At 32.5% G+C, this 12,902-nt stretch overlaps 1 protein-coding gene across 2 annotated transcripts in view; it reads left to right on the forward strand.

Moving 5' to 3' along the window:
* Positions 1-12,902, forward strand: part of LOC106458784 (17-beta-hydroxysteroid dehydrogenase 13-like) — a 39,862-nt gene that overhangs the window by 10,958 nt on the left and 16,002 nt on the right. For both annotated transcript variants that reach the window (XM_013918334.2, XM_013918333.2), the window contains exons 2-3: positions 10,009-10,248; positions 12,501-12,607. In XM_013918334.2, the coding sequence (XP_013773788.1) occupies positions 10,009-10,248; positions 12,501-12,607 (347 nt within the window). The remainder of the gene's footprint in view (positions 1-10,008; positions 10,249-12,500; positions 12,608-12,902) is intronic.

Here is a 12,902-nt window from a genome sequence, read left to right on the forward strand (position 1 = left end):
ATTGTGTAGCTTTGTGCTTAATTCCAAACAAACAAACAAAAATTCAATCGTACAAAGTCTTCTGAGAATAAATGTGCCCACACAGACAATCAGATGCTACCTAAGCTGTGGGGGCACATTTATTCTGAGGAAGAAACTGTGTAGGATTGAAGATGATACATGGAAGTGACGAAATTAGTTTCCTAGTCTTTCTTCTGATATTCTTATCCAGCGTAGTTTTTTATTTACGTTACTTTAGTTAACATGCACGGTACTGTATATTTTACACAGATATATTTAACCTTTCTGATTGAGCATATGGTACCTAAGTGCCGCTGACCCGCGGTCGTGCCGATGTTGTGAGAATAAGATATACAATTCCATATGTATGTTTGTATCATTGTGTTGGGGGGGGGGGAATAGGCGATACGTGAAGAATGGGATGGAAGATATTTATCATGATGGACTGTAGAGGGAGACGGAAGTTGTATGTCGTCACAAGACGCGTTTTGCCTTTTGCTACATTCTTCTGATCTGTGAAATACAACCTATTGAGTTACTTACAAAGTTTCTTTTATTATATCGTCCAGGGTTCGGTTCCCCCTCAGTGGACACCGCAGATAACCCGACGTGGCTTTGCTATAAGAAAACACACACATATTATATCGTCCGATGCAGAGTTAGTTTTTCAATTTCCTTTCATCTCAGGTACATTGTAGACAATGACAGCTGCCGAAGAGAAGCCATACGTGTTAATCAAAGAGTTTCACCTTAAGGTCAGTTCGTTAGAGTTTTGTTTGAATGTTTTATGATAGTGACATCTAGGAATTGTACTCCTAATGTGGAAAAATCGGCGGTGACTTTATGATGAGTAAAGAACATATATAACCAATTCATTTCTAGAGAAATATGACATAACCTTGCCAAGTAAAGAATATGTCGTCGATGAATCGAAACCGAGTATGATAATGTGGTGATGCTTAATGAATGATCGCTTCTTCAGTGGAACTCATAAGTTTACATGTGGCAGAGCCATCTTGATACCTCCAATTATACTTCGTGCTGAATTCTGTAGTGTAGGTCAAACTTAAAGATATACCCAGTTATACTCTGTACTGAATACTGTTGTGTTGGTCAAACTTAAACACATACCCAGTTATACTATGTACTGAATATTGTAGTGTTGGTCAAACTTAAACACATATCCACAGTTATGCTCTGTACTGAATACTGTAGTGTTGATCAAACTTAAACATATACCTAGTTATACTCTGTACTGAATACTGTAGTGTTGATCAAACTTAAACATATACCTAGTTATACCCTGTACTGAATACTGTAGTGTTGGTCAAACTTAAACATATACCCAGTTATACTCTGTACTGAATACTGTAGTGTTGGTCAAACTTAAACATATATCCACAGTTATACTCTGAACTGAATACTGTAGTGTTGATCAAACTTAAACATATATCCACAGTTATACTCTGTACTGAATACTGTAGTGTTGATCAAACTTAAACATATATCCACAGTTATACTCTGAACTGAATACTGTAGTGTTGATCAAACTTAAACATATATCCACAGTTATACTCTGAACTGAATAATGTAGTGTTGATCAAACTTAAACATATACCCAGTTATACTCTGTACTGAATACTGTAGTGTTGATCAAACTTAAACATATACCCAGTTATGCTCTGCACTGAATACTGTAGTGTAGATCAACCTTAAAGATATATCCACAGTTATACTCCGTATTTGAAGATAGTATTCTAGATCAAATTTGAAGATAGTAGTGTAGATCAAACTTAAACACATCCAAAATTGCACTCCGTACTTGAAGATAGTAGTGTATATCAACCTTAAAGATAAATTCACAGTTATACTCCGTACTTGAAGATAGTATTGTAGATCATAAACTCATCCACGATTGCACTCCGTACTGAATACTGTAGTGTTGATCAAACTTAAACATATCCCACGCTAAAAGCATTCGAAATAAATTAGTTCTGTCTTCATTTCATCTTGATGTTTCTGCATTTGTCGCGTATAAACATACTATGCAGTATATATATTCTGTCGAATATCCCGTTATTAACTGACCTATCTTGTCGCTTTGAGTATAATCAGTCTTAACAAAAAGTAGCACACATTCGCGTAAAAAAATAAATAAAAATATTAAAATGCTCACTCATAGAATAAAACATTCAGTAGTCGTTAATTTCGTTCAGGTGTGATTCGCGTGATTCTTGAATGAAAAGGTTAATTTCAAGTGGTACTTCAAACGGATATAATGTTTGTTTTCTACAGAAACAGAAATATTACTTACAGTACTATTTTCACAGTACGGACTGTGATGTTATTATGAAATCACCAGTAGAGGTGGCGTACGTGTGCGTATTCGTCCTTTTAGGTTTAACATATTACATAATATATATAGTAATTTTTTATTTCTGCGTGTTACATCACTCAATGTAAAGAAATGACCAAAAGTATTGGTTGAGATCACTCATTTTACAACCAAAATACATAGACCTCAGCATTGCCTAAAAGGATTAGCTGCAATATTAATAGTACTTTACGGATCCACAAGCATAAATAGTTAGAAAAAACAGTAGGCCCCATGTGGACTACATCAGTAATTTTAGGAGATTAGTTAAGTAGAGGTCATTCAAACACATACTGTTACTAGATGGTGTTTTTCTTTTTTATGAGATAGGCTACAAGAACCAAAGTACAGAAAAACAGTCTTGTGACGTTTTTATATCAGTACGAATGAAGTGACACAAGTCACGTGTCCTGACACTTTTATGACATAAGAGTTTAATCAAAAATACATAGTTATCACAATATATCGCAGTCTTCGTTTTGAAGTTTTTTACATTAGATGTGTCTTTAAGAAAGGATATATATTAATTCGTTCATCTTCTAAAGCTCTAATATAATAAAATTAGTAGTGTATAAAACGGGAGATCTCGGGTCGTGGGAATTGAATTGACCAACAAAATAATGTATACATATGAGTAAGAATAGTCGGTGTATGAGAAAGTGGAGTCAGTATAAGAGTAAGTATAGTCGGTGTATGAGAAAATGGAGTCAGTATAAGAGTAAGTATAGTCGGTGTATGAGAAAATGGAGTCAGTATAAGAGTAAGTATAGTCGGTGTATGAGAAAATGGAGTCAGTATAAGAGTAAGTATAGTCGATGTATGAGTAAGTGGAGTCAGTATAAGAGTAAGAATAGTTGGTGTATGAGAAAATGGAGTCAGTATAAGAGTAAGTATAGTCGGTGTATGAGTAAGTATAGTAAAAGTTACATTAAGTATTATATCATACTTTTGGGTGTAAAACACGAAATGATTGAGTAATATAAACTCAGAACTGTAAACTATTTTTAAGATACACATAAAATCAATATTATATGTCGATCGAGGAAAAAAAAAGACATGAATGTTTAAACTGATACACAAAAAACCGTCAACTTTCTATCCATCGTTCTCACTGGGCTGTTATATATACTAATCCAGAAAATGTGGTATTGTTATAAATACTAATCCAGAAAATGTGGTATTGTTATATATATACTAATCCAGAAAATGTGGTATTGTTATATATACTAATCCAGAAAATGTGGTATTGTTATATATACTAATCCAGAAAATGTGGTATTGTTATATATATACTAATCCAGAAAATGTGGTATTGTTATGTATACTAATCCAGAAAATGTGGTATTGTTATATATATACTAATCCAGAAAATGTGGTATTGAAAAAGCAGAATATTTTGGGGCATAAAAATTAAGAGGATTTATAACAGTTTGTAAATTAACAAAAAATATGTATTGTGGTAATATCTTGTCCTAGAATCTAACACGGAGCTACTCAGGCAAATGAGTAATTTATGTACGAACAGAATTGCTTGAATTAAAAACAATTAAATTTCATTGAGAAAGCTGGGAATTGCATTTAAATAACTGAAAAAACACACTGATGTTTTTTAGTATATCAGTCATAATTCTAAACAATTTCTCTAAGACTTTAAGTCAATATGCATTTAAAGTAGAAACTAATGAAAAAAAAAGTTTTTTAACAGAAATATTTATTTTATACATATAATATCACACAACCGTATTTACTGTTTAGGAAACATCTAATAGTATATTGTCAATAATCTCCTTGAACAGCATATGATTTAATATTTATATGGTAAACCGAGAGTCAACAAAATTTCAGCGTTCAATGTTTGTTTTAAAACGCGCAAAAATATGATATATTTACATTTTTGTCTCAGATAAACTTTAAAACATGGCTTCGAAAAGTGAATGTTGGGTAATTATTCAAAGCAATTTTGCAAGAAGAGAAATTTTTCCACGCTTTGATTGTTTATTTCCTATTTTAATGCAACTTTTTACTATTGAAAAAGGCAATATAAGCTTGGCATTATAGCAAATATTATATTTCTTAGTTTGACATTTCTACACGAATGTACGTATACTTCAAATAAACCTAAAACTAAATCAACAGTGTATAAATGTTCTGAACAATATTAACTCATGTTCTATGGAATAATAACTCTCATGCTCTAAGGAATAATAAATCTCATGGTTTGCGAAATAATAACGTTAATTTTATTAAGGATGATAACTCTTACGCTCTAAGAATTAACTCTCATACTCTAAGGAATAATAACTCTTATGTTCTAAATAATAATAACCCTCCTATTCTGAGGAAAAATAATATTCTAATTTTCTCAAGAAAGATATATTATGTTATTTGGGTTAATAACTCTCATATTTTGGAAAATATTTACTAATATGTTCTGAAGAATAATAACTCTCATGGTGTGAAGAAGTAGAATAAATGCCATATTCTGTGGAGTAATAACTCCCATTCTTTGAGTAATAATAACTCTCATGTTTTGAGGAATGATAACTCTTACGCTCTGAGGAATAATAATTCTCATGCTCTGGGTAATAATAACTCACGTGCTCCAAGGAATAATAATTTTCATGTTCTGAAAAATACAAATTAAATGGAAGTTATATCAGATAACACACGCCAGTGATGGTTTTATTGTCTTGAAATTTTTACATGTTCTACAGTAATTCCTGTACTCTGAATCCGAAAATGATATCCCTTTTCTCCATCACGTACAGATTTTTCACAAAACGTCAGAATGCAATACATGAACGAAAGATCACAACATGAAGTCTTGAGACTAAAAGACGTAGATTTCACACAAAAAATCAGGTTGAATGATGATGCATATTTGTTTGACATCAATGTTCTCTTTTCTTTAGTTTGTTTGTATTTTTTGTTAACAAACATAATAATAAAAAATTTTCATTGTGTAAATGAAATAAGAATATGATCTAAGTGAGAGTTTTTTTTCCCCCGATTTATAAAAAAGCCTTTACGTGATAAAAATATTATTTTCGAAACCCGCGTAGCTAAATTATGGAAAATATGTTATTAAAACCAAACCAACTTTAATGAAGTTTAAATTCGCAGGCCTGTGTAATTTATCCTTCACAACTTTCCAAAATACTTAGTTTGACAGTCACGTGACGACATTAAGGATACTATCAGATGATAAAAACTCGCTAGACGTATCTTTATGAGATATTACTGAAAGCTTCATGAAAAACCTCTTCAAATTTCATGCATACATATATAAAATCATAGCAAAAAAATACGCTTTGTAAATTTCGAGGAAAATGTAAGCACCATGCAATTATTTCTCCATTAGATACCTTACTTTTTACGTTAAAAGTGGAACTTATAGCTAACTAGTACGAAGAAGTTTTTTATTGTGGTAGTGCTAAAGAATATTTGGCTTTGTTTTAGCTTGCCTAAACTAGAAAAGGTGGAGTTGTTTATCCGGTTTGTTTCTCCTCGAACGTTTGCAGGAAAGACTATTTTAGTGGTTAGCTTTTTCGAAATGATCGAGTAACGAAAGACAACAAGGAAAAATATCTGAAAAGAGATGGCAGGTGTGACCTTGTTCTAATTTAATCATCTGGACCAACATGAAAATTACCAGCGGTCATCAAGAAAACGTATAAAATGGTCATTTTTAATACACACATTTCAGAACGATCGAATTTGCAGTATTTCGAAAAATTATTGTATATAGAATAAAGCTATCGTCATTTATTGTAAATACTTACATGAAACCGTTATCCACTGTCTTATTCTACAAAATACACCTTATCACGTATTCTTTGAAATATAGTGTTATAGGTTAACTAATAGGAATAATAGAGTGCTAAAGAGAAGGGAAGGAGTGGCTTTATTTGTAAAATGTTAATTACAACCTGTTAATTTAAAAATAATAGCAAGGAGATTGGATCCATTTGGGTTTCTATTAACTAATATAAAGGAAAAAAACTTTTAGCGGAAAGTTGTTACAGACCACTAGTTGATATTGATGATATTAGGGAGAAACTTTACAGTGAGATTAAGATTTAAGCTGTTAATGAGATCGTAGTTATGGATGATTGTAATTTTAGGCATATAGATTGGGAAATGCTGGAGTCAAACCATGAGGGAGAAATGTTTTTTGAAACTGTTCAAGATGGTTTTCTTCACCAATTGTCAAGGAACCTACTAGAAACAATTCTATTTTAGATTTATTGTTAATTTCTAATATAGAAATTGTGACTGGGTGGAAATCGAGGAACATCGGAGTGCAAGTGATCATTGCTCTATTAGATTTGATGTTTTGTAAAAAAATAGAGATCAGAAATTATGATATTTTGGTTAAAAATTTCAAAGAAGAATTTTTTGAAGAAATGCGACAAGAATTATCTGTTGTGAATTGAGCAACTGAGTTATTTAGAAACACTAATAAAATACAGATATTTTTTTATGGATACATTTTCAAATATTCAAGATAAATATATTCCTTATAGAAAGAAAAGGGTGGCTGCAAGTAAAAACCAGGTTAGTTCACAAAGGGTATAAGAGATAAAATTATAGAAATGCATCATAAATTTAAGAAATTTAAATTGACTGGTATGGAGATTTCGAAGATTATAGAAGACCAAGAAAGTTGACCAAACAGGAAATTAGGACGTCGAAAATGATGTTTGAAAAAAGGGTTGGCTTAAAATGTAAAAATTAACAATAAGGATTTTTTAAGTGTTAGGATGGGGGTAGGACCCTTGAGGAGTGATAAAGGAAGGCTTGTATCTGATACATATGGGATAGTTGGGTTATTAAATTCTGCTTTTTCTTCAGTTTTTACTGACAAATATTTAAGCAGTATTCTACATTTTAATCAGTTGATAAATGGAAACGAGATCAAACAAGATGACTGCATTAATTCTGAGCTGGTTAAGAAAAAATTGGGAAGTTTAAAAAATAATAAGCTTCCTGGGCCAGATAATATTTCCCCAAGGGCTTTGAAGAAGGTTAAAGATTTGATATGTGGGTCACTTGTTACTATTTTTTCTCAGTCATTGAACTGTGGGCAGGTACCAGTAATTATAGGCCTATTAGACTTGCATCAGTTGCGAGAATAGTTTTGAAAAGTCTGATAAAAAATGCTTTGCAAAGCCATTTAACAAAGTTTATAATTTTATTCGATAGTCATAATGGTTTTACTAAAGGAAAATCTTGCCTAACAGTTTTTGTTTTACATTCTTTGAAAGGGTTACTGCTTATGTAGATAAGGGTAAGGGTTTAGATTTGGTGTATCTGGATTTTCAGAAAGCCTTTGACAAGATGCCACATAAAAGGCTTGTAAAAATTATATCTTTAGATATGCGGGATAAGTTAGCTGGATAAGTGGGGTACCTCAGTGTTCAGTTTTCGGACCTTTGCTCTTTTTGATTTACATCAATGACACAGATGAAGGAATGGTCAATAAGTTACTTAAATTTGCTGATAATATTAAGGTCTTGGGTGTTGCTAGTTGTGGAGAAGATGCTATTTATTTACAAAAGGATTTAGATAATTTAGTGAATTGGGAAAATAAATGAGAAATGCGTTTTAATTATAATATATTCAAGATAATGTATGTGGGTTATCATAATTTGAATTACAAGTATAATTTGGATAGGAATAACTTTTACAGTGTCGTGAAAGAATCTTGGTGTAATGGTTGATCAGTCTCTTAAGCCATCCAAGCAGTGTGTTGTTGCTAGTGGTAGGACAAATAGGATTTTAGGTGGTATCTACTGAAATACTGAAGACAAGTCTAAAGAGGTTATAATTTCATTGTATAGGTCAACGGTTAGTCCACATTTGGAATACTGTATTCAGTCTTGGGCTCCTTATCTTAAGAGGGATATTTAACTGTTAGAAAGGGTTCAGAGGAGGGTTACTAGAATGGTTTCTGTGATGGAGGGATTATCATATGAGGAGAAAGCTCTGAAATAGTTTTCTCTTGAAAAAAGAAGAGTTAGAGGGGATCTGATTGAGGTGTTTTAAGATTGTAAAGGGAATTGATAGTGTTGATGCATCATCTTTTGTTTTCATACTTAACGGCAAGAATAGTAGGACTAGGGGACACAGATATAAATTTTGGCAAGGTAGAAATCATCTTCAGCTAAGACAATTATATTTTTCTAACAGAGTGTTTGGCCTCTGGAATGGATTACCTTCGGATATTGGGCAGTAAATCTAAATGAGTTTAAGAGAAAGCTTGATAACTATGTGAATGATAAGGGTTGGCTTTAAGATTTTTTACAAATTTATTTATTAATAGTTTAGTTTAGAGGATGGGACATCAGAGATGTATCAATAGGTCTCTTGTTATCCATAAACATTATTTTATGTTATCACTAGTAGCAATATAACTAGATGTACTTCCGCATGGGCCTCGAAAGTGTTATGTTTCAAGAGTAAATAAAACCAAAATTAAGAGTAACAAATATTTTTATTTCTTGTTTTTAAAGTTTATATGCCATGCTATGTTGTAGCCTACAGAGTGCATAATTCTTCTCGTGATCCATGGCATGCGCGCGTTAAACTGCAACATTATGCGTTCATTATGTGACGTCATTTTGGTGTCTGCTGACTGACTGACAGAAAAATACCCTACTCTATAATAGTGCGAGTGGTTAAAACAGAAAACCCCTCCAGGCGGCCTTAAAAAAATAACGGAGAAGTGTGATGTGGTTCACAAATGAAAGTAGATGAAACAAAATATGTTTAGAAATGGTAATTAATTCACTTCTCCAGAGTAATCTTATTGTAAGTAGTCATCGACAGGTATCCATTCGCCATAAAAACTGTCGAAATTACCGCTACAAGAGGCTCAGTCTTGTTTTTTATTTGCTTAGTTCGTGATAGCTCTGTTACAAATGGTGAATGGTACAATATTCTGGGTTTCAGGTTTTTTTTCTCACATAGTTTCATGATCAAAGGATATGTTAATTACTTTGTCAAAACCTAAATCATATTTCTGGCATAATTTTGTTTTGTGTACAGAAATGTTATTTAGAAGATTTGGTATGGTTGTTGTTAAGCACGAGGCTAGACAATGGGCTATCTGTGCTCCGCCTACCGTGGATATCCGAACCCAATTTTTAGCGTTATATGCCCCCAGACTTACAGCAGAGCCAGTGGAAGAGCCTTTGTATATAACTTAATAGAGATTATATAAAAAGAATGAATAGATCTGTGTGTAGTTTTTTCATATAATTCTCTAATATTTCGAATCAATTTATTGTAATAAGTCAGTTTTATAGATGAATTATAGCTAATAACAAATATTTAAATGCTTTACAAAGAAACTGGATATCGTACATAACATCAATTGTATACATAGCTAATAACTAATAATTAATTGTACTACAAACAATTCTGGATATCTTAATATAATACGTTACATCAATTCCATGCATAAAGTATAGCTAATTAATAATTAGTTGTACTACAAACAGTTCTGAATGTCTTAATATAATACCTATTTCTGTTTAATATTATTGTGAGTCTATCAAAAATGTCTTTTTATAAACAAATGCAACATGAAATTTGTATTTTAATGCAGTTATACCAAAACCTTTTTTTAGAGCACGTGTGAAAGTGTTGCTAAGGAGATAGAAGCTAATGGCGGCAAAGCCTATGCCTATGAGTGTGACGTTTCAGACTTGCAGAAGGTGGAACAACAAGCTAAAAAGGTCCAAGAAGAGGTTGGTGACGTCACAATTCTAATCAATAACGCGGGTGTTATTCATGTTGATCCACTGTTGAACCTTAACTCTCAGAATATCAAACGGACTTTTGAAGTCAACGTTTTTTCTCATTTCTGGGTAAGTTACATCGCGTTTTGAAACTGTGAACAAATTTCTGCCGATTTGGATATATCATAATAAGACTTTTACTAATTTAATATTTTATTCATAGCTCGTTTAATAAACATTTCTAGTTATATTAAGGGGAAATGATTCAGCATTGTATACTGCTTTGTTGCTCTTTGAATTCTAAAAAGTCATATCATTGTTTGCTTCAATATTACCTGGACTTTGTAAGGGTTTGTATAACTGTATTTTATAAGACTTTATTTCTATGCAGTTCTTTATATATGAAACAAAGATCAACAAAAAAGAGGCCAGATGAAATTATCTCGTGATTCAACAGCAACGAGCCGAAATATTAAATACGTTTGTTGTACCTGATTCGAGTAATATAATAATACTATTATATGAAATTGCTCGAAGACTGTATTGCGCAGACGCGTGTTGGAAACAGTAATAGTTTTAGTTTTTAGCAAATACCGAGTTATCAGCTTTTACGAAATGGGGAATGGAACCACATCATTTATAAACCTTTTGATAGCTATCAAACTACCGAGTGCTCGTAATTTGTCAATTACTTATTTGGTATAATAAAAATGGAACGCCAATGCCAAAGGTAAAACAGAAATAAAGTATTAGGTATTAAGAGCTACAAAAATGTCCTATGATTCAAGATACAATTCAAAAGAAGGTGTCACTGGAACTAAAATATGAAACTGCATTGAAAACTGAAATCATAGTAAACTTGCACATTAATTATTGCTTTGCTGTATTTGTTGAATTTCGCGCAAAGCTACACAATGGCTATTTGCGCTAGCCGTCTCTAATTTTGAAACGATAGACTAGAGGGAAAGCAGCTAGTCAACACAACCCATCGTAAAATTCTTGGGCATCTTTACCAATCAAACAGTGTGATTGACTTTCGCATTATAACGTTCCCCCAGTTGACAGAGTGAGCATGTTCGATGATGGGTTTTGATCCCGCGAACTGCAGATTACGAGTTGAACCCTCTAACCGCCACGTAATGCCAAGGCCAGATTAACCAAAAAACGTTCAAATGAGCATACAAAAATACTTTTAAAAGAGAAAGAGTAGATGGAAATTATGATGTGAAAATAAAAGCTTATAGCTCTACTAATTAAAACAAGACACAAAATAAAAGCTTATAGCTCTACTAATTAAAACAAGACACAAAATTATAGCTTATAGCTCTACTAATTAAAACAAGACACAAAATAAAAGCTTATAGCTCTACTAATTAAAACAAGACACAAAATAAAAGCTTATAGCTCTACTAATTAAAACAAGACACAAATAAAAGCTTATAGCTCTACTAATTAAAACAAGACACAAAATAAAAGCTTATAGCTCTACTAATTAAAACAAGACACAAAATTATAGCTTGGGTCAGAAATGGAATAGGTATAATAAGAGTAAGAAGCTTATCAAATGCAACAAAACAAGATATATCTTCAACGAAAATGAATTAATAAAGAACCCTTTTTTCTGGGTTGTAGCAAGGTTGCCCCACCAGTGGCACAGCGGTTTGTCTGCAGACATACAACGCTAGAAACCGGGTTTCGATACCCGTGGTGAGTAAGGCACAAATAGCCCATTGTGTAGCTTTGTGCTTAACTCAGTACAACTACAACAACTGTAGCAAGGTCACTTTTAAAATCCCCCCTAGTGGCACATCGGCATGTCTGCGCATATATATGCTAGAAACCAGGTTTCAATACCCGTGGTGGGCAGAGCACAGATAGCCAATTGTGTAGCTTTGTGCTTAATTTCAAGCAAATAAAATACTTTTAATCACACTCGCGGATTACGAAAATTACTTATTACTACAACCCGAACAAGAAGAACAATGTTTACCTTGTAGTTAATTTCCAACAAGAGTAAGTGACTTCGTCAAAACTCCAGGCTAAGTGAAGATATGAGTGTGAGATTGGAGGTTTTAAAATAAACCAACGATTTCTGAAGCATTTTGAAACTGTCAAATACTCGGCTCGTACGAAGAAAGAAAAAAAAAAGAAACAACGTTTCGCGTAATTTGGAAAATAGTTTTCTGCTGTTGGTGGCATGTTCTGCACAAAAAAAATTGATAAACAGCGTGCAATTGATTATTAATTTTTAAAGAATATGAAACAAACACAAAAGAAAATGTTTACCCTCTAGTAAGTTAAACCATGTTCGTTCTGTCGTGGAATGTGAACAAAAATATTAACACACCTTACTAGTAACCATTCATATATTTTTTACACAGACCATACAGCAATTTCTACCCAGGATGCTTGAACGCAAGAAAGGCCACATCGTTGCAATATCTTCAGCAGCAGGGGTCATCGGCAGTCCCTATTTGACTGATTACGCGTAAGTTTTATCTCCTTTGTCTTGTGTATGTATGTTACACCTTTTCACTTTACACTGAGAAATAGTAGCGTAAACAGTTACATTATTCTTTAAGAAGATCGTTTATTGAAACGTTTAAAATATCCCTCACTCCCCGTGTAAGGATTTTAAAGTTTCAGATTTTATTTTTCACGTTTATCTTATTCTTATAAGGAAACTGAAGTTTCATAATGTATGCGAGGAGAAATTTATATCTTTAAAGAACAATATCAAAATGTACATATATATATATATGTAAATTGTAGCAATATAAGAG

This window comes from Limulus polyphemus, unplaced genomic scaffold, assembly GCF_000517525.1.
Source record: "Limulus polyphemus unplaced genomic scaffold, Limulus_polyphemus-2.1.2 Scaffold513, whole genome shotgun sequence".
NCBI lineage: Eukaryota > Metazoa > Arthropoda > Merostomata > Xiphosura > Limulidae > Limulus > Limulus polyphemus.